The sequence below is a fragment of the Dromiciops gliroides genome, chromosome 4 (genome assembly GCF_019393635.1).
Source record: "Dromiciops gliroides isolate mDroGli1 chromosome 4, mDroGli1.pri, whole genome shotgun sequence".
Taxonomy (NCBI): domain Eukaryota; kingdom Metazoa; phylum Chordata; class Mammalia; order Microbiotheria; family Microbiotheriidae; genus Dromiciops; species Dromiciops gliroides.
In genome coordinates this window covers 130,996,779-131,017,659 of record NC_057864.1, presented here as the reverse complement: position 1 = coordinate 131,017,659, position 20,881 = coordinate 130,996,779, and the positions used below count along the sequence as shown (strand labels likewise).

The following is a 20,881-nucleotide window of genomic DNA, read 5'->3' as shown; positions in this document are numbered from 1 at the left end:
TGTAAAACGAGAGGGGTGGACTGGCGAGCCTCTCTTCTGAGTATAAGTCTGTGATGTGGAATTAAAGTAATATACTTTGGGAAGTAATAAAGTTTGGGCAGGGTTGTCTCACCACATTTTCTAAGGGAGGAATGGATCTGAGACCCCCCTGGGTTCCAGGTGGGAAAACCAAGAGACTGGGGGAGGGGGTCTCGAGGGTCTGGGTCCTGCCTCTCAAGGGGCCAGCCTCTGGGTGACGAGGCCTCACAAGCCTATCCTCACCCCGACTCCCTTTCTTTTTTCTCCCCAACGCAGCAAGCCTCGCTCTCTCGTCCCACGGACGGCGAAATGAAGAGAAGGGTAGCACTGTCAACAGACTGGGAAAGGCCGCAACCTGCCAAGACCAGACGGCAGGCACCATGACGGCAGGCACCATGACGGCGCGGACGTCACGCCGTCGTGGGCGTGGCGCGCTCGGGGGGGGGGGTGACGTGCGCCGGCTCCTGGGCGCGTTGTGTTTGACGTAGACGCTGTCTGTTCTGTCTGTACCGTCGTGGTTCAAGTCTCATTGCTTGCTAGTCATGGCGACCGAAAAGAGGCTCTTTCGCTTTGTGGTCTTCGGAGCCTCCGGCTTCACCGGCCAGTTCGTAGTTCAGGAAGTGGCCCGACAGCAGATGAGCCCGGAGCTACGCAGCTCTGCGCTGCCCTGGGCCGTGGCCGGCCGGAGTCGGGAGAAACTGCTGCAGGTGTTGGAGAAGGCAGCGGAGAAATTGGGTAAAATGGGGGCGGGGCTTTTGTTCGGGGAGAGACGGATCCCCGAGAAATTAAGACCCTCATCGGCCCCCGTCTTTCCCCCCCTTTCCTTCGCTCCCCCCCACCGAGCTTCAACCGGCCTGCACATCCTCCCTGCATATGGTGGCGCCCCCTTACCCATCCACAAGCCCTGCTCTCCATGGGCCTGCGGGAGGGGGAGGAGGGGAGAGTGGACTCCTTTAAGGGTTCAATTTTTTCCCTTCTCCGCCCCTTATAAGTTTCTCCCGTTCTTTCTGAAGGATCTGGGGGCACTGCCTTAGTTTTCCCCATTGTCATACCCGCGGACTCCTTCATTAATTAATCATCCCACTCCAGGGGTTGTGCGGTGAGCTCACGGGGGTTTGTCACTCTGGAAAAAGTGTGAAAACAAACCAAGGGTAGCTAATCGACAAACATTTATTGATCTCCTTCTGTGTACTAGGTGCTGTGCTGAGTACTAAGAGAAGGGGATAAAGAGGCAAAGCAAAGCAACATAACCAATGCCCCCTGGAGGAGTAGGATCCTTGAGGGGGCGGGGAGGAGGGGGGGGGCGAAGCAGAGGCGAGAAGACAGAAGACCCTGAGATCTAGTCTCTGAGACTGGGCAGAAGCCAGAAGAAGGGAGAGAGTGAAAGAAACCTGATAGAAAATACAAACTTTAAAAATGGTTTTTATTTAAAATTTAGTAATAGTAAAAAATGAGGTCGGACACGAAATCCTAAATGCTGAACTGTTTGGTTTGCTAAAAGGGGGGAAATGTAAACTTTAACAAAATGATGCCATTGTACGGTGTGGTAGTCCCTTCTGGCATCTTTTCTATCTGCAGATTTATTATCAGGTTTTGTTGTTTTTATTCAGTGGTATTCACTGTTTTCTGAGTCGTAATTTTTTGTTTTACATCATGACCTAAAATCTTAAATTATGTCTTCGTAATTTTTTGTGGTGCAACCAGAGTTTATTTGGGCCATCTCCCAAGTAGTTGAGCATACCGATTATATACTTTTTTCACTATTACAAATAAAGCTACAACACAGTTTTTTTTCTACAACTTGTTTAGTTGTGTCTGATTCAGTGACCCCATTTGGGGTTTTCTTGGCAAAGGTACTGGAGAGGTTTGCCATTTCCTTCTCCAGCTTATTTTACCGGCGGTGAAACAAACAGGGTTTAGAGATTTGTCTGGGGTCAAACAGCTAGTGTCTGAAGTTAAATTTGAACTCAGATCTTCCTAACTCCACTGCTCTATCCACTGCGTTACAGAGCGGCTCAATTGTGAGGAAACAGAAAACTATTATTCCATCCGTGAAACAATGTGAAATGATGCAATCTTTCTGAACTGCAAAATGTAGTGCTCAGGTCCTTCGACAGACCTAGTGCGTTCATGACCTTCGACCTAGTGATCTCATTTTTTTAATGAGATCATTAGGTCAGTCCGAAGGTCTGGATATTACCTGGTGGTAAGGGTTCTTGACTTCAAGTCCCAGGATCCTGGAAATGGAAAGATGGCTGTGAGATTGGATGGAAAAAATTTTATTTCTAATACAATTGAATTCCTTTATAATTCTATGTATTTTATTTTATACATCTGAAAACATTCCATTCTTTTTATGTTTCTTGAAATTTTTATCCTGAATTGTGTTTGGTTTTTTAGTTTTTGATGGGAGAGTATATTGGAAAACCAGGTTTAATTTTTGTAAAATAATCTCTCAGTGCCCCACGGCAGCTTTCTAAGACTAAATTGCAAAGCTGATGCTGCTTTGCCAATTGGTAGAAGGAATTGTCTCTTTGAGAGTTCTGTATACCAATGAAATCTCAAGTTTGGCCCAGCCCAAACCCCATTACTCCTCTCTCCTTCTGCCCCAACTGTAAAGAGTCCTCTTCATACAAAGTTAATATGTTAATCTGAGGTCCCTTGCAAAGTTGTCATATTATTTAGGGTTATTTTAGTTAATACTGTTTCAAAAGATCCAGAGGATCTAGTGTTGCATCAGGTCTCTTATAATTTTCTTTCCATTTCTAGAAAGACCAACACTCCCAGCTGAAGTTGGTATAATAATTTGTGATATCATTAATCCAGCGTCTCTTGATGAAATGGCTAAACAAGCAACTGTTGTTCTCAATTGTGTAGGACCAGTAAGTAATCGGCCCTTCTGTTTATTGAAACAAACAACACATTCTATTCTAGCAAAATTGCTACTTTGTATTCTAAAGGAACATAAGGTAGGGAGAAGGGAGGCAGGACAGTTAGCATGGAGTTCCTTAACCCTGTATTAGACCTTTGCAAGCCCTAAGGACAAGGGACATGATATAATTGATAGGCTCTCGGTGAGTCTTTTCTCTGCTCTACGTAGTATCGATCCACACTGTTTAACTCCATTTGAGAGTAGGATTGCAGGCTTAATTCTCATACTATGCAGCAGCATTAAAGAGAGAATCTCTTTTTCAGAACTGCAGACTAACTGTAAGCCTGGCCATCCATGTTCTCACAAAAGCAAGATTATTGCTCATAAGAGGGAACAAGTGAAAATGTGTATAGCTCAGTGAAAACTTAGAATCACCACTACTGCTACAACGCTAGAGCCCAGACTCTACAGGCGGTAGATCATCAGTGCTCACTACAACACAGTGTTAGAGCATGACTATGGTATAGTTTATTAACTAGAAGAAATATTTCTTTTCCTCTAACAATCTCCATTGTTGAGCAAGAGCGAGAGCACTGACTTCATTTTAACTGCCTAAATAGATAACGTGTGGATTTTTTACTTCCATAGTATCGGTTTTATGGAGAACCTGTGGTCAAAGCATGTATTGAAAATGGAGCCAGCTGCATTGACATCTCTGGGGAACCACAGGTATATAAAACATGAAAGGTTTCAAATAAGGTATAGTTAGTACAGTTTGTGAATGTTCAGTATCATTTATAAAGTGGGAGGGAGACTGGTCAAAAAGCATTTATGCTAAGCACCGAAAATACAAATATGTGCCCAAAGAAAGAATTCTCTATTCTCATGAAGTTTACATTCCAATGAGGACAACAGCATATAAAAGGAAGCTGAAAAATGAGGCTTTGAGGAAGAGAAAGTAGAGAAATCCAGAGAATCCTGAGCATGGCTGGCCTGGACACTTCCTTCCTTTGGAGGACGTTGCAGGAACTTACCAGGAGGAGGAGGGGGCAGCATTTTGCTCTTCAGCAGTGATGGCGTTGGTGGCTGCAGAGATGGAGGGATTTTCTAAGTTGAGAAGGCTGCTTGGACATGGGAGGAGAGTGGACAGTTCAGAGGGACGGGAAGAAGAGTGAAGTTGTGAGGAGAGAAGAGCCTTACCTCCTTTTCAGATAGCATAGGGAAATTTCAACAGTCCAGGCAATCTCTCATTTAGTCCTCTTCTAAACAGTCATGACTTCAGTACCATTTTTACAAGAGGCTTATAGTTAAATTTGAAAACAATTGACAATTAAATGAACAGAAGAGAAGTTTAGAAAGAAATGTAGCCAGTTTAGCTTTGAGTGTTGAATTTATTAAACATCTTTTTTTTGTCTCCTTATTTTTATGGCCAGCACTATCACTATCTTCCCCCTCCTACCTAAATCGTCCCCTCCCATGAAAAAAAGAAAAACACAGTTCTTGTAAGAAATAAGTATAGTCAAGCCAGACAAATCCATACATTTGCCATGACTAAAAGTGTATCTCATTTTACATCTTGGGTCCATTATTCTTCTGCCAGAAGGTAGGTAGCATGCTTTATTATCGGTTCTTGGTAGTGGTTGCTCATTGCTTTGATTAGAGTGTTTAAGTCTGTAAGGGCTAAAATTCTAGCTATACTGTCTAAAATATCTAATGAGTGGTTGCCAATAAATTATAAGCTTTAGCAAGAGTTAGACTTTTAAGCATTTATTAAGGAGAATAAGAATTTTGTAAAGAGAGAGAAAGGCCTAGATTCCTCTATCTATTAAAGGGAGAGAGCATTCCTAGCTCCATTCTCCGCCAGAGTCCACAGGAAAAAGAGCAAGAGTCAGAGCGCCAGGCTGCCCCTTCTTCCTCCCACTAGCAAACGGCCTACATGGTCTTGTCCTCAGAGACCTTCACCTCATGGCGGAGCTTTTCTACAGTAAGTCTGCAGCAGGTGACGTCATTCCAGTCGTTACAGGTCCTTCCAAGTTTTTTCTTTACAATGTTGTTACAGTATAAAATATTTTCTTGGTTCAGCTTACTCTGCATCTATTCATACAAGCCTTTCCACACTTTTCTGAAACCATCCCTTTTGTCATTTCTGAGGAAAAATGCAAAAAAATAAGCTGCTTATCTCTGACCTTTCTTAATTTAAATTCAAAAGACACTGTGGTGTGGTGGATCGAGGGCCAGCCTTGGAGTCAGTGAGACTAGGATTCAATCTGCTAAATTTTGGGGGATCTTGTCTAATATTTCACATTCATGCATCATAATTGTTTTTAGCCATTCCCCAATTGCTAGGTACCCCTTTATTTCCAGTTCTTTGCTACAACAGAAAGTTTAAGACTATGTCTTACAAACCTAGATGGCTTCATGGAAATCTGTGAAAGAAGCACCCACGTATACATTCAAAACAAAGTGACAAACAAGCATTTGTGTGTATGATAAGGCTTTTAAAAAGGTTTCCTAAAACTGCAAATGCTTACAGCTAGTGCAGATAACTGTTAAGTAAAGTTATAAAACTCTTGTTATATCAACAGTAGAGGTAAATTTCCCCTACTGAAGCTTTGTTGATTTTGAAAGTTTCATTTTAAAAACAGTTCCTCCATCATAACCACTCAACACAGTTAAAACTTTGAGGGGGGGGGCAGTGAGGGTTAAGTGACTTGCCCAGGGTCACACAGCTGGTGAGTGTCAAGTGTCTCAGGCCAGATTTGAACTCAGGTCCTCCTGAGTCCAGGGCTGGTGCTTTATCCACTGTGTCACCTAGCTGGTGCCGCCCCCCCCCCCCCCGTTAAAACTTTATGTTGAATATTATATTCTTATTTTTTTTCTGTATTTTTCAGTTTCTGGAAGAAATGTATTGGAAATATCATGAAAAAGCTGCAGAGAAAGGGGTATATATCATTGGAAGCAGTGGTTTTGATTCCATTCCAGCTGATATGGGAGTTTTATATACCAGAAATAAGTTGAAAGGTAATTATTGATAAGCAATAATTCATTTAAGTAGCATATAAGTTTGATATGTGTGATTAGTTTGATGAGTAAAGTAGAGATACATCTTGCTTAAATATAGTTGTAATGAATTGTCAAATTTTGTTTTGTGAGACTTGAAAATTGTTTTTAATGAGGCAGAATCCATTACATAATTTACTTTTAATTTTTTTTTTTAGTGAGGCAGTTGAGGTTAAGTGACTTGCCCAAGGTCACACAGCTAGTAAGCATTAAGTGTCTGAGGCCTGATTTGAACTCGGGTACTCCTGACTCCAGGGCCGGTGCTCTATCCACTGCACCACCTAGCTGCCCCCATAATTTACTTATGATTAAAAATGTAAAATTTCTTAAATTTTAAAGCTGTGGAGAATTTTTTTTTCATTTGGGATGGGGGTGGGAGAAGAATTGAAAATCTGAAGAAAAATGCAAAAGAATCAGCTTCTTATCTCTGACTTTTCCTAATTTAAATTCAAAAGGCACTGTGGTGTGGTAGATTGAGGGCCAGCCTTGGAGTCAGGGAGACTAGGATTCAGTCTGCTAAATTTGGAGGGATTTTGTCTAAAAATGAATCCACAGTGAGAATATTTTTTTTGTTTTCTTTTAACTTTTACATAAGGCTGCTTAGTTTTTTTGTACATATTGATTGGGCAACATTAGAGATAATGCTGACGTGAGAGAAGCTACACCAGGAACCATGGAAAGATCACTGGACAGTGAATCAGGGTCCCTGGAGAGTACATTTTCAACCATTGGCCTCGTTTGTGTCTTGTAAACCTTCGAAGGGGGGTTAGTTTCCTTATCTGTAAAATGGAGGGTTTGGATTGGCAAAGTTAAGTTTTGGACCCAAAAAAATGCAGTTTCTTTTCCACTTAACCTGTGAATGATTTTTAAATTTCTTCAGGATACTTTTTACATACAGATGTGCTAGGTAGTCTTTGGAAATGAATTCTTCAGTTGATAAGCTGCAGCATGTACAAGAATTTGTAGGAGGCCTTCCAGCCCCTTCAGCTTTGGAGGCCTGAACTTGCTCCTAAAGTTAAATAGGTGGATGATAACAACTGACATTTGTATTTTTATTTAAAGTTTATAAAGCACATCTGGGTATCTCTGTTTTATAGAGGTAATGGGGAATGATGTACATAGAGTATAGCACTTGGAATCTAGAAGACCCATTTCTGGCTCTTAGTAGCTGTGGGACCACCAGGAATTTGATTGGCTTAATCTTGCTCAACCTGTTTCTTAATCTGCAAAATGGGGATAATAGTGTCTATAGTGCCTGTCTGGTAGGGTTGTTGTGAGGCCCACATGAGATGATATATGTATAGGTCTTTGCAGATGTCAATCCTTATTACAGATGAGGAAATCAAGGCTTTGGGAGGCTAAATGATTTGCCATAGTCACCTAGTTAAATGTGGGATTTGAACACAGGTTAACACCTAACTTCAAGTTCAGCACTATCTACCATCTCATGTTAACAACACTATAACTCGAGAGGTGTAGTGGGGTCCACTCATGGTTTACATGGGTTATTAAAAATATTGCAAACTGTTAAAAATTTGGTTTGTCATTCTTAATTCAGATAAAATTAAACTTCTATATTTCAATGAAAAAACAAAAACATTTTCAGCGCCTATGTTGGTTCCAACTACCTGAAAATTCTCAAACCTTTAGATTTGCGTTTACTCCTCTCTTCGTGTTTAGACTGTTGATCTACTGTCTTGGTTTAACGGTAGTAATACTTTTGTGTAATGTGTTTAATTTTTCACAGCACTTTTTTTATCTATGATAACAATTCTTTGAACAATTCTGAGATAGATCAGGTTTTATCATCACCATTTTGTAAAAGAGTTTAAAGACTTCTCCAAGACCGTTGCTTTAGTCACTTTAACATTTTAGTATTCCTACCCTACTCACATGCAAAAAAGGATTTTTAGTGGCTTACGCAATTAAACTATCAAACTGGACAATTAAAACAAGAATGAGACCATCAAAGAAACTGAGTTGAATTAATGAATGCAGTTGAGCACTGAATTTGTCTCTACAATTCTTGCCACTATAAGGTGAAAATGGAAGTTTGTCAGGGAACTGAAATAGCATGGTCTACATATGTTGCTTTCCTTTCTAACTTAATACTAATAAAGAGTTTAGAGTATGGATGGTTCATGGACAGCACATATCCAGTAGGTTGTTTCTCAAATGGCTCTTTGCCAAATATTAAATTTGTAGTCAATTTGGGGTTAAATTCTTTGAATACCTAAGGTGCTATGTCCTTGACTGTTGTTTAAAAGTAGATCTGTGTACAAGGTAGAGTTGTTATTTGGTTGTGAAACTGTAGGGGTCTGACAGGTTCATGCCCAGATGGAGGACCAGCTCATTTTTAATGACATGGGCCAAGGTGGGGCCTGCAGGTAGGACTGATTCTTTCCCCAAAAAAGGAGTTGAAAGTCTTGACTCGGTTGAGACCCAAGAGTTCCTTGTCATATAACATAGGAGAGAATGTTTTGTTCTGAAAAAATGTGAAGGCAGGTGTACTGCCTCAACCATCAAAAGATCTCAGAATGTAGTTTGTAGAACTAATGATTTAGAGTAGAACTGCATATTAATGTGGCCTCCAAGGCAAGTTAGCTACAGTGGCCTCTCGAATGGCTAAATGGTGGTTTTTAGTATTGCCATTTAAATCTGGAGAAACCAAACACAATTATTTTATCCTTATATGATTACTGTCAGAAAGCAGTTCAGTATAAACTTGTTCCTTGCTAGAGGTAATAAAATGATAGCACCAGCAGTTTTCTGTTATCATGTATTTAATTGGCTATATAGCCAAGATGAGTTCAGGGACTTCTGGCTCTCAGCCCCAGTATCAGACTGATATTAAAATTGGGTCAAGGGTAGAGGAATAAATGGAGAAATTGAATTTCTCATGGATGATTATATTTTATTTTTATGCTTTACTGTTTTCCTTACTTTTAAGGTACCCTGACTGCTGTTGAAAGTTTCCTGACATTAAATTCAGGACCTGAGGTTAGTGTTGTGAGCTTTTTAAAGTTACTAAAAAACATCCAGAGAAAGACTGTTTGCTCATGCTGCCCTTGTGGCCAGTGTTATTCCAAAAGGAACTCTCACTCTTCTGCTCCCTTCTGTTGTCCTGTCTTTCTTTCCCCCAGCTCGTTTACTTATTTATTTCCAAAACACATAGATCTCCTTATTAGTAGAATTTCAGGTAATATAAGGCATATATTTTTGGCCTTCTTAAAACCATACTACCCACACTTTTTATAAGTCTGGCTTTTCCCTTCCTGTCTCTGTGCCAGCCAGAAGAATCAACCAGTGTTCTACTTCTGCCTCCCAGTCTTCAGGCCCTGACAGCCTAATTTTTGGCTTGTTGTTAAGAAGGGGAAATGGCTCTCACAAAGAGAAGATTTGGTCCTCCCTTAAGTAAAGCAAAGCTCCAAGCTCTACCATCCAAATTGTGAACCTGTATGTGAGTGTATGGAGTATGAACACTCGTCAGCTGAGGGATACTGGATTAGTTCCCCTGTCAGAGAATTTGGGGAAGCTTAAGTGCCTGGATTCTTCTGGATGTCAATCCCAGGGGTCTTCAGAGGGAGAGCAGTGTGGCATAGGCAGACCTGGAACTTCAGAAAACAGTGGCTTGATTTTTATTGTGGGCTTAGTGTGGGCTAACCTTAGAAATGCTTTTGAAATCTTAGTTTCTGTAGGCCTTCCTTTTGCAGACTCAGCCTTTAAAGCCTCAAATCTTTTTTAATTTTTCTGGGGGTCAAACTGTTTATACAGGCTCAGGGTTTCTGTTTTCCAGACTACTACTCAAATGAGGAGGAGACTTAAGTTAAACCCTGGCAAAAAACATCTCTGACTCCCACCATAGTCTGGGTAGTCCTTAGCAGACTACTCAGTCTTGGTAGCTGAGATGGGAATAGAATAGCTAGTTGTTGACTGGGCTGGCAAAATTATGAAGTAAGTAAAGTTTATCTTTGGGCTTTCTGACTTCCAGTATTATTTGTACCTAATTGTGATTCGGTCAACAATGTCAATTTAATGTTGATTCTCCATCTCATATATCATATTTACATTGTTGTCAGGTTTATGTGATTTTACTTGATTACTAAACTGTACCTTGGAGAATGATGAGACTGTCAAGTAATGCTTTTTAACTTATAACTTAAGGTAAATAGAATATTCTTTGAGGAGGAATATGAAAAATCAGAGGTGGGGGTGTATGATCCCTCTACAGTTGGCAGTAGGCTCAGGTTCAGGCAATGGGTTCCACTTTACAGAAGGAATATACTGTTAAATAGTAGATAGTATATCAAATAACTTAATTTCAATAGTTAAATATGCAATTTAATAATCCATAACAAGATAAAGATGTTTTGTGTGTGTGTGTGAGAGAGAGATTTGCCACTTCTGAAATATTTTATCACTTGAAATATTTCATTAGGGAATGTGTATTCATGATGGCACTTGGAAGTCAGCTGTTCATGGTTTTGGTGACCAGAAGCATTTAAGAAGCCTACGAAAACAATCAAATATGAAACCTGTTCCAGTTGTTGGTGCAAAATTGAAAAGAAGGTATGTGATCCCAAGATCTATTGCTAAGACATCTTTTAGCCTAAGTATATTATTGCTCATTTGAATACTATTCAATATAATTTTTATTTATGAAGCAATGGATTGCAATGTACTAATTAGAGCAATTATAGAATGTGTGGGATCTGTGATCAAAGTAAAAAGTTAAAAGAGAAACTTGAAACTATAATTAAAATCAGCCTAAAAAGGAATCTTCTATGTATAATATATTTAGAGCCTGGGAGTGAAAGTAATTTTCTAACAACTTTTATTACCCAATGGCAAGTTAAAACGTGAATTAAAATTTTTATGTTAGAACTCAAGCATCTTAATATATGATACTCTTGTCTGCTTGTTGATAGCTTTTTTTGTTGTGCAGAAAAAAAGGTAATCTTGAAGCCTGTTGGTACAAGCTACCTAATACTTTTAGCATTTGCTTGTTGAAATGTGTGTCCTTTAATCTAGAATTTGCATGCCTTTGAAGGCTATTGACAAAAAGAAATGATGGGGGCAGCTAGGTGGCACAGTGGATAGAGCACCGGCCCTGGAGTCAGGAGGACCTGAGTTCAAATGTGGCCTCAGACACTTGACACTAGCTGTGTGACCCTGGGCAAGTCACTTAACCCCAATTGCTTCACCAAAAAAAGAAAGAAAGAAAGAAAGAAATGATGGCATAGATCTTTAGGACCCATTGTGTGCAGAGCACTCTTTATTTGCTCTAGAACTTCTTTGTGGAGACAGAAAATAAGGAGAGGTAAACCAAACTGACTTCAGAGCAGATCTCAGCCTTCATGTTATCATTACCATTAGAGGATCACCACGTTTTTTCCATGACAGTTTTGTTGTTGTTGTTTTTGTGGGGGTAATGAGGGTTAAGTGACTTGCCCAGGGTCACACAGCTAGTAAGTGTCAAGTGTCTGAGGCTGGATTTGAACTCAGGTCCTCTGGAATCTAGGGTCGGTGCTTTATCCACTGTGCCACTTAGCTGCCCCCTTGGTTGTTTTTTTTAAGACATTGTTTCTAAGTTGTTGCTGTGCTGGGGGCAGGAAGGCAGGAAGCTCTCATATTGGGTTTTTCTTTCAGATGGCCTGTTTCTTACTGTAGTGAACTGCGTGAATATTCTATTCCATTCATGGGAGCTGATGCCTCTGTTGTGAAACGGACACAGCGGTTCTTGCATGAAAACTTGCAGGAAACACCAGTATGTTTATATGATTGAAGTTTGTCAATGAATGAGCACCCTCTGGTCTATTTTCTCTTAATAATTTTTCCTAAATAGAAATCTTGTGGTTTTTTTTTTTTTCTTTTTGAGATATTTTATTTTTTCCGTTACATGTAAAGATAGTTCTCAACTTTTGTTTATACATGCTTTACACTTTCAGATTTTTCTCCCTCCCTCCCCCCTCCCCTAGACAGCAGGTAATCTGATATAGGTTATATCTATATATATCTATACATATACATATAGATATATATATATACACACACATATATATACACATAATAACATTAATCCTATTTCTGCATTAATCCTGTTACAAGAGAAAGAATCAGAGCAGTGATGCAAAACCTCAAAATAGAAAAAAAAAACAACAGCACCCAAAACAAAAGAAATAATATGGTTCAATCAGCATCTATACTCCACAGTTCTTTCTTTCTTTTTTTTTCTTGGATTTGGAGATCCTCTTCTATCATGAGTTCCCTGGAACTCTTCTGTACCATTGCATTGGTGAGAAGAATATAGTCCATCACAGTAGGTCAACACTCAATGTTGATGATACTGTGTACAATGTTCTTCTGGTTCTGCTCATCTCACTCATCATCAGCTCATGTAAGACCCTCCAGGTTTCTCTGAACTCTTCCTGCTCATCATTTCTTACAGCACAATAGTATTCCATTGTATTCATATACCACAACTTGTCCAGCCATTCCCCAATTGATGGGCACCCCCTCAACTTCCAATTCCTTGCTACCACGTAAAGAGCAGCTATAAATATTTTTGTACATGTGGGTCCCTTTCCCCCTTCCATGATTTCTTTGGGCAAAAGACCTAAAAGTGGGATTGCTGGGTCAAAGGGTATGCACAGCTTTATCGCCCTTTGGGCATAATTCCAAATTGCTCTCCAGAATGGCTGGATCAGCTCACAGCTCCACCAACAATGCATTAGTGTTCCAATTTTCCCACAGCCTCTCCAACATTTATTATCTTCCTTTTTTGTCATTTTAGCCAATCTGATAGGTGTCAGGTGGTACCTCAGAGTTGTTTTAATTTGCATCTCTCTAATCATTAGAGATTTAGAGCATTTTTTCATATGGGAATAGATAGCTTTGGTTTCTTCATCAGAAAACTGCCTGTTCATATCCTTTGACCATTTCTCAATTGGGGAATGACTTGGATTCTTATAAATTTGATTTAATTCCCTATATATTTTAGAGATGAGGCCTTTATCAGAAGCACTGGCCTCAAAAATTGTTTCCCAGCTTTCTGCCTCCCTTCTAATTTTGGATGCCTTGCTTCTGTTTGTACAAAAATTTTTTAATTTAATATAATCAAAATCATCCACTTTGCATTTTATAATATACTCTATCTCATGTTTGGTCAAAAACTGTTCTCCTTTCCAAAGATCTGATAGGTACACTATTCCTTTCTCTCCTAATTTACCTATGGTATCACCTCTTATGTCTAAATCATGTATCCATTTTGACCTTATTTTAGTATAAGGTGTAAGATGTTGGTCTAAGCCTAATTTCTGCCATACTATCTTCCAGTTTTCCCAGCAGTTTTTGTCAAATACTGAGTTCCTATCCCAGAAGCTGGAGTCTTTGGGTTTATCAAACACTACATTACTAGTGTCATTTACTACTGCATTTCCTGAGCCTAGCCTATTCCATTGATCTACCACTCTATTTTTTAGCCAGTACCAGATAGTTTTGATGACTGCCGCTTTATAGTAAAGCTCCAGGTTTGGTACCGCTAACCCACCTTCCTGTGAATTTTTTTTCATTATTTCCCTGGATATTCTTGATTTTTTGTTTTTCCAGATGAATTTTGTTATTATTTTTTCTAGCTGTATAAAATAATTTTTAGGTAGCCTGATTGGTATGGCACTGAATAAGTAAATTAATTTAGGCAGTATTGTCATTTTTACTATATTAGCTCTGCCTATCCATGAGCAATTGATATCTTTCCAATTATTTAGATCTGATTTGATTTGTGTGAAGAGTGTTTGGTAGTTGTGTTCATAGAGTTCCTGGGTTTGTCTTGGCAAGTAGACTCCCAAGTATTTTATATTACCTACCGTTACTTTAAATGGAATTTCTCTTTCTATCTCTTGCTGCTGGACTTTGTTGGTCATGTATAGAAATGCTGATGATTTATGTGGATTTATTTTATATCCTGCTACTTTGCTAAAGTTGTTAATTGTTTCAAGTAATTTTTGACTTGATTCTCGAGGATTCCTTAAGTATACCATCATATCATCTGCAAAGAGTGATAGTTTTGTTTCCTCCTTGCCTATTCTAATTCCTTTAATTCCTTTCTCTTCTCTGATTAATCTTGTGGTTTTTAAAGCAACAAAACAAAAGAGCTAAACAATGCTTGTTTTGTTATTTGAATTTTTAACTAGATAGGACTAGATGGTTCTCAAGGAACATGTTTTGGTTTTATTACTTTTGTTAAATCTCAGCTATGTGACTTTTGAGCCTTTAATATCACAGCAGTGGTGGCTGGGTACTTGTTCATTGCCCCAGCAACAGGAATAGCCCTTTCCCATATGAGGTACACCTGGGCAGCTTTCCCTGCTTATTACTCTTTTGCTAAACCCTTTTACTGCTTGAGACTCACTGTCCCATGCCACAGTGTTATTTAAAGTGGTGGTGCATACAATTTTGCAATATCAGGGGTTAAAATTAGTTTTCCTGGGCTCTCCTAGGAACTTAAACAGCATTTATAACATTATTTCTATTGAATCCCCCCACCCCGCCCCGAGTCCATATGTCAGAACCAAGTAAGTTACAAGTACCTAACATTTGTGTTCATTAATTAGTACAGCCACAATGCAGAATGTCACATCACAGCTTTGTGCTCTTTATATGTAGGTGCAGTATGCTGCTTATGTGACTGTTGGAGGCCTCACTTCCGTTATTAAACTGATGTTTGCAGGACTTTTCTTTTTACTCTTTGTGAAGTTTAGCATTGGGAGACAACTTCTGGTAAAAGTAAGTATGGCCATCAGTGCTTAAGTTTTAAAAGTTGCATCTGCTTACTTGGTCACTTAAAATTCACTGCAGGTGTTGTTTGTTTTTTCTTTAGTTTCCATGGTTGTTCTCTTTTGGGTATTTCTCACAACAAGGACCAACACAGAAACAGGTAATACTTTTCTGTTTATAAAGCATTTTCTCAAAATTGTTTTAGATTATTAAACTTAATGGTGAGAAGTATAATAACCCTTAGTTTTTTTTCCCCAACACATTTGAAAGCTGTTTTTCCTCCACACTGAATAACAACAAAAAAAAAGAAAAATCAAATCCTCATCTTAAAAATGGAATTGAACCCTTAGTTTTTGATTGTTTTAAAAACATCTTTTATCTTTGGTTTTGCACACTGAGTATAAAGTAAGTTTTTTATTTTAGTTGTACTGCTGTGTCCCTAGATCTTTGACATTTAGGTTACTGGAGGGGCAGCTAGGTGGTACAATGGATAGAATGCTGAGCCTTCCTGAGTTCAATCTGGTCTCAGGCACTTATTAGCTGTGTGACCCTGGGCAAGTCACTTAATCCTGTTTGCCTCAGATTCCTCATGTGTAAAATGAGCTAGAGAAGGAAATGGCAAACTACTCTAGTATCTTTGCCAAGAAAACACCAAATGGGGTCACAAAGAGTCAGACACAGTTGAAAAACGACTGAAAAACAATCTTAAATACAAAAATCATCTACTTCATGTGACAGTACATGGTTATTTGTATGTATGTATGCACAAATATGTAAATATACATATTTGTGTATGCACATGGTGGGTGGGTGTGTATATCTGTTTGTCTTTCTAGCTGTCTGTTTTATCTACCCAACTAGATTGTAAAGTCCTAGAGGGAGAGAATCAAGGCTTATTCTTTGTTCAAATCTCATAATCACTCTGCACACATGCCCTACACACACTAGGTACTTGATAAGTATTTGTTGAATGGTCAGATATCTTTTAGGGGTATATAACATTTTCTTAACAAAGGAAGGTGCAGGGGAGGAAGAGCTGTTATGTAGAACTGAAGAAAATATAGTGTGAGAATATTAATGGAGTTTTAGGTGTCTTTAATTTTCCTGAAATAAGAACTAAGTCAATTTGGTTAACCAGTAGGGAATTTTGGGGGGTAATCACTTTGAAAATTGGAACTATCTGTGTGTGTATATATATATCTATATGTATATGTATAGATATATATAGATATAACCTATATCAGATTATCTGCTGTCTAGGGGAGGGGGGAGGGAGGGGAGGGAGGGAGGGAGAAAAATCTGAAATTGTAAAGCATGTATAAACAAAAGTTGAGAACTATCTTTACATGTAACGGAAAAAATAAAATATCTCATAATGAAAATTGGAACTATCAAAGTTAGATTTTTTTTCTTGCCCAAAGGATTGATATGATTTATCAAGTTGAATCTTGGTGCTCATGTTCTGAAAATGGGAGTTTTATGGATTAGGAAATAACAGGCATTTCTATATTCAAAGAAGAAATTATATATTAAGTATATATTACTTTGCTTTGTCATTTGCAGATGGATGATGCTTCATTTACATTTACATTCTTCGGTAAAGGATATAGCCAGGACCAAACTACAAAACATGGCAAACCTAATATTACAATTTGTACCCAGGTAAAAGGCCCAGGTATGTTTATGTGATTTAGGCACACTGAGCATTTCTTCTTCTGGATTTGGGACATATACATTCCGCAGTTATTGTAAAAATAGAAGTTGATTCCTTTCAGCTTCAGAGATCCATGATTTGACTCATTTGGGCACTTCCTTTATTTATCCAAATGCCTCTGCACCATCAGAGAGAATTGATTTTTTTTTTTGGCCATAGCAGCTCCTTCCTTATGTAGAGGCCAATCCTTTGATGATTAGTCTTTCTAAATTTAGGTAGACCAGTCTTCAGATAATCTAATTTGCTACTAGACTTGTATTCAAGGCTTTTTCAGTTTTTATACCTATATCCCATGCTTGAATTTATCCTATGCTTTCATTGCTTTTGAGAATCCAGGATCACCTCCACAATGAGGCATTGGATTAAGTGGAGGAGAAGTTGAATCGTATTAAAAATTTGTTTGCATAAATCATATGAGTCAAGTTGAATTGAGGTATGCTGAGAGAATAAATGCTTTTACAATCAATAACAATGACCATCACAACTGTTTTCTTTAGTAAAATCAATTATTTAGCTTTGTTAATTCCTGTTTGGGAAAATTTGGGGCCAAAGTTAGTACTTTCATTTGCAAAGAGATGGTTGACTTATAAATATTGATTCTACTATCAGTATCCTGAATATATAGCGAGAACCATGGAGTTCATATCAGTCAAGCAGAATTACTATAAATGGGCATCATTTTCATATTTAAATGATTGGCTAAGCTAGGTTGGTTTATGGTCTCATATGATAGGTGCATACTGACTGAGTGCAACCTGTTTAACTTCTGTTGCTTTTTTTTTTTTTAAGGGGAAGAGAGGGAGAAAAGCAGACTTATGATTTCATAGGTGTGGGAGTGATCATTGATTGTATATCCTATTGTAAGGTTAATAACCATAGTTAGTTACTTTTCCCTTTTGTAAGAAAGAGGTTGTTTGAATAACCAAGTTTTTGGAAGTGGAACATAGGAAAGCAGATGACATTTAGTTTAGTTGCCTTGTTTGGGGTAGTGGATGGGGGCTGCCTGGCCTTAAAGCCACAAAGACCTGTTTAGGTCCTGGCTCTGACATGTACTGACTGTGTGACTTCTCCGTGCCTCAGAACATTCTCAAGGACTTTAAGACTCCTTAGTTGCTGATTTGCATCAATGGAGGGAATTTCTACACACCTATGAAATCATTTTTCTCCCCAAAAGGAAAAAAAAAGTCCCAAACCTAGGTTATTGGGCTTCATAGGAAGGTTAGGTTTTAAAAGTTCTATATGCAAAGTCTCAAAAGAAATTCTTTGGATTATGTGACCTTGAATAAATAGCACTCTAATGTTTTTGTTTTTTTCCAATAAAATGATTCTGTAGAAGCTGGTTATGTGGCTACTCCCATAGCAATGGTTCAAGCAGCTGTGACTCTTTTAAAAGATACCTCTGAGCTTCCTAAAGGGTGAGTTGGTTTTCTTATACTTAGAAGAATTATATTTATATATACATCTATAGCTGTTAGATTTTTTCCTGTTTTGTAATAGTTCTCAGTCTTTCCAATTCCATTGGTCTAAAGATACAGGGATTTCAAATTATTTTATCAACTGGTTGTTTTTATTAACTACTTGCTTTTAAAAATGAACATGGAGTCTTAGACACTTCACTAGCTGTCTCAGACACTTGACACTTGCTAGCTGTGTGACCCTGGGCAAGTCACTTAACCCTCATTGCCCCACCCAAAAAAAAAAAAAAAGAACATGGATCCCAAGGGTAGGCAAAAAGTCTTGCTGTTTAACTATACATGCGCAAGATGAAATAGGTGCCCAGTAATCAGTCCTGAGCTGTAGTCTGTTGATAATGAGAGTATTTACATTTAAGAGGGAATAGGATAGTTTGTTCAGAGCTAGGTTATTCATTTATTGAAACTGTTACTATAACACTAGGCTAAACCTGCAAAGTAATTTGAGACTACTGAGACTACAGGCTTAGAGCTATAAAAATAAATTAGCCAAGGCCTAAAACAAATAGCCAATAAGCATTCATTAAGTGCTGGGGATTGGGTTGAGATAACATACGCCTAAATTGGTACACAGTAGACAAATAATAGCATTCAGAAGCCAGCCTTTGGGGAATGGGAGGGAAGATGGTGCTTGAGCTGAATCTTAAAAGAAATGAAAGATTCTATCTTGAAGTTAGGAAGGAGAGCTTCTTGGGCATGGGAGATAGCCATTTCAAAGGTACTGAGATGGAACGTGGGGAACAGCAGGAAGACTAGCAGGACAGGACTATGGAGAGTGTGTGAAGGGGAATGTTAAAAGACTAGAAAGATGGGGCAGCTAGGTGGCATAGTAGATAAAGCACCAGCCCTGGATTCAGGAGGACCTGAGTTCAAATCCGGCCTCAGACACTTCACATTTACTAGCTGGGTGACTCTGGGCAAGTCACAACCCCCATTGCCCCACCAAAAAAAAAGACTAGAAAAATAGGCCAGGTCCTAAGGAATTCTAAATACCATTTTTGATCCTAGAGTTAGAGAATCAATGGCATTTTATTAAGTAGGAGAAAGACTAGGGCTGGATAGATTTGGTAATCATCTGCTTAGAATAATTTAACCAGGGGAATCAGAGGATGAGTAGAGAGTTCTGGATAGTCAACCATATGCCCTTTCCAGAAACAAGGGTTTAAATTAATTTCATTACACTGGTGGTGAGGAGGAGGCAGGAATTGTCGAGGATGGCTGCACCCTCGAGTGAGAGTCCCAAACCAGAATAGATGAGGTCCCCTGGGGATGTGGTGGCAGAATACTTAACCAGTCCAGATGAGGAAAAGCCTGGTGGCTGGACAGATGGCATCAGCTTTCCTCCAGTATACTAGATGTTCATTTCAATAATTCTGCAGCATGTTTAAGGAATCAGAGCTTGGATACTGTCATAACATTCTGGTTTCTCTTGTTTTCCAGAGGTGGTGTCTTTACACCAGGAGCCGCTTTCTCCAAAACCAAGCTGATTGAAAGACTCAACCAGTGTGGCATTGAATTTAGTGTCATTAGCAGCTCTGAAGTCTAAAAATTAGAAATACTGACAAAATTGCATGAATTAACAGCTTCTCCATTTGATACATGAAATGCTTAAGATAATTCCATGTGACCAGGGCAAAAAGAGGCTTGCATAAAAAGCAGTTTCTGCTAGGCACACGCAGGCTGAGTTGCTCTTCTTGACTTATATCACTGCTTGTCAGGGGGGATCTAAAAAGTACTTCAGATGGGAGGAGTGAGCTCTGAGAAATGGAGGGCAGCTTTGCAATGACTTTCCCTGATGCTTTTCTGTGCCTTTGCTGTTCAGGCTTGATCCTCAGCACCCTCTAACTAGCTTTGGTTATATAATGAGATGAAGAGTAAGTACAGGTGCCATCTAGACGACTGCTTGTGTACTGGCCTGCATCTCATATTTACACAGGAGTATGAACGTGCTTCTCATGCCCCAACTTACTTGCTAATAATACCTAGTGATTCTTCTGGCTGTATTTGTAAAGCCTATGCTTGAATATGCTGATAAAGATTTTTCTTCAATTTTCAGTGCCCAAAATAAGTTTTTTCCTCATTCACTCCTTAGGCCATAACTGGGTTGTCCATTGATGAAGCACATTGTCCCTCACAAAAGCTATGCATGTTTGTTTTTTAACACTAAACGTGCCATACAGCTTGAGCCTCTTCTAAAAATGAGAAACAGCTTTATGTCTGTGATATCTGACCTTGGGAAAATCAACTCCCTGGCATGTAGTTTATTAATTTGTAGGATGTGATGGATGAAATAACTTTTTCAGAATCCATCCTGGTTGGTGCTTCTGTCTTAGTTGCTTTGAATATATTCTAGTTATAAGCATTTTAAGATCCAAACATTTATCATGCTGTTATAAAACAGAACAGCCTTTTAAAATGTCCTCAGTGTGGTCATTGGAAATAGCTTTTGCTTTTATGAGTTTCCTTAGCTAATTATTATACACACGAAGTAATTAAAACTATTGGTTTAAATGATAGCATGTAATTCAAAAATTTAGGGTTTTAAGCCAGTTACAGTTTGTCCTCTGTACCTACAGATTTCATTTTCAAACTACAGAGACTTTTTTTGATCAGTAACTAACCCATTCAGCCTCTTTTATAAACATAAGTATTTAGTAAACCAGCATTAATATTAACAAGCTAATCAAAGTGAATTTTAAATGTTTTATGGGAAGCTGGAGCCTCGATATTTGGTGTGCACTAAACTCTCTCTTTTCTTCTTAACTATAAGAGCAACATCATTTTTCAGCTTCCACAGGCTGGCTTCAAGTAGTTCACCAATGTCCTTTAAGAGATGTGACTGTCTTTGTGTATAAGGACGTAACATTTGATCATCATCCTGAAAAATAAATGAACCAAAATGAGTAAGAGTAGCCTTACTGAATGTGTCTTTTTTGGACTAATGTAAGACCTCAGGAGGCCTTGGCTTTG

General features: G+C 38.7%; 2 protein-coding genes across 2 annotated transcripts in view; one reads left to right on the top strand and one right to left on the bottom strand.

Moving 5' to 3' along the window:
• The first annotated feature begins 467 nt into the window (after nucleotides 1-467).
• On the top strand, nucleotides 468-20,820 carry SCCPDH (saccharopine dehydrogenase (putative)). Its single transcript, XM_044004194.1, has 12 exons — nucleotides 468-753; nucleotides 2,788-2,900; nucleotides 3,539-3,619; nucleotides 5,782-5,911; nucleotides 8,901-8,950; nucleotides 10,389-10,519; nucleotides 11,600-11,717; nucleotides 14,615-14,734; nucleotides 14,829-14,885; nucleotides 16,289-16,400; nucleotides 17,773-17,854; nucleotides 19,352-20,820. Exons 1-12 carry the CDS (start codon nucleotides 561-563, stop codon nucleotides 19,455-19,457), a joined length of 1,293 nt encoding a protein of 430 aa, XP_043860129.1. The 5' UTR covers nucleotides 468-560; the 3' UTR covers nucleotides 19,458-20,820.
• Nucleotides 20,616-20,881, bottom strand: part of LOC122754698 (kinesin-like protein KIF28P) — a 53,830-nt gene continuing 53,564 nt past the window's right edge. Inside the window, exon 24 of the mRNA XM_044003182.1 lies at nucleotides 20,616-20,849. Within this exon, the coding sequence (XP_043859117.1) occupies nucleotides 20,616-20,849 (234 nt within the window). The remainder of the gene's footprint in view (nucleotides 20,850-20,881) is intronic.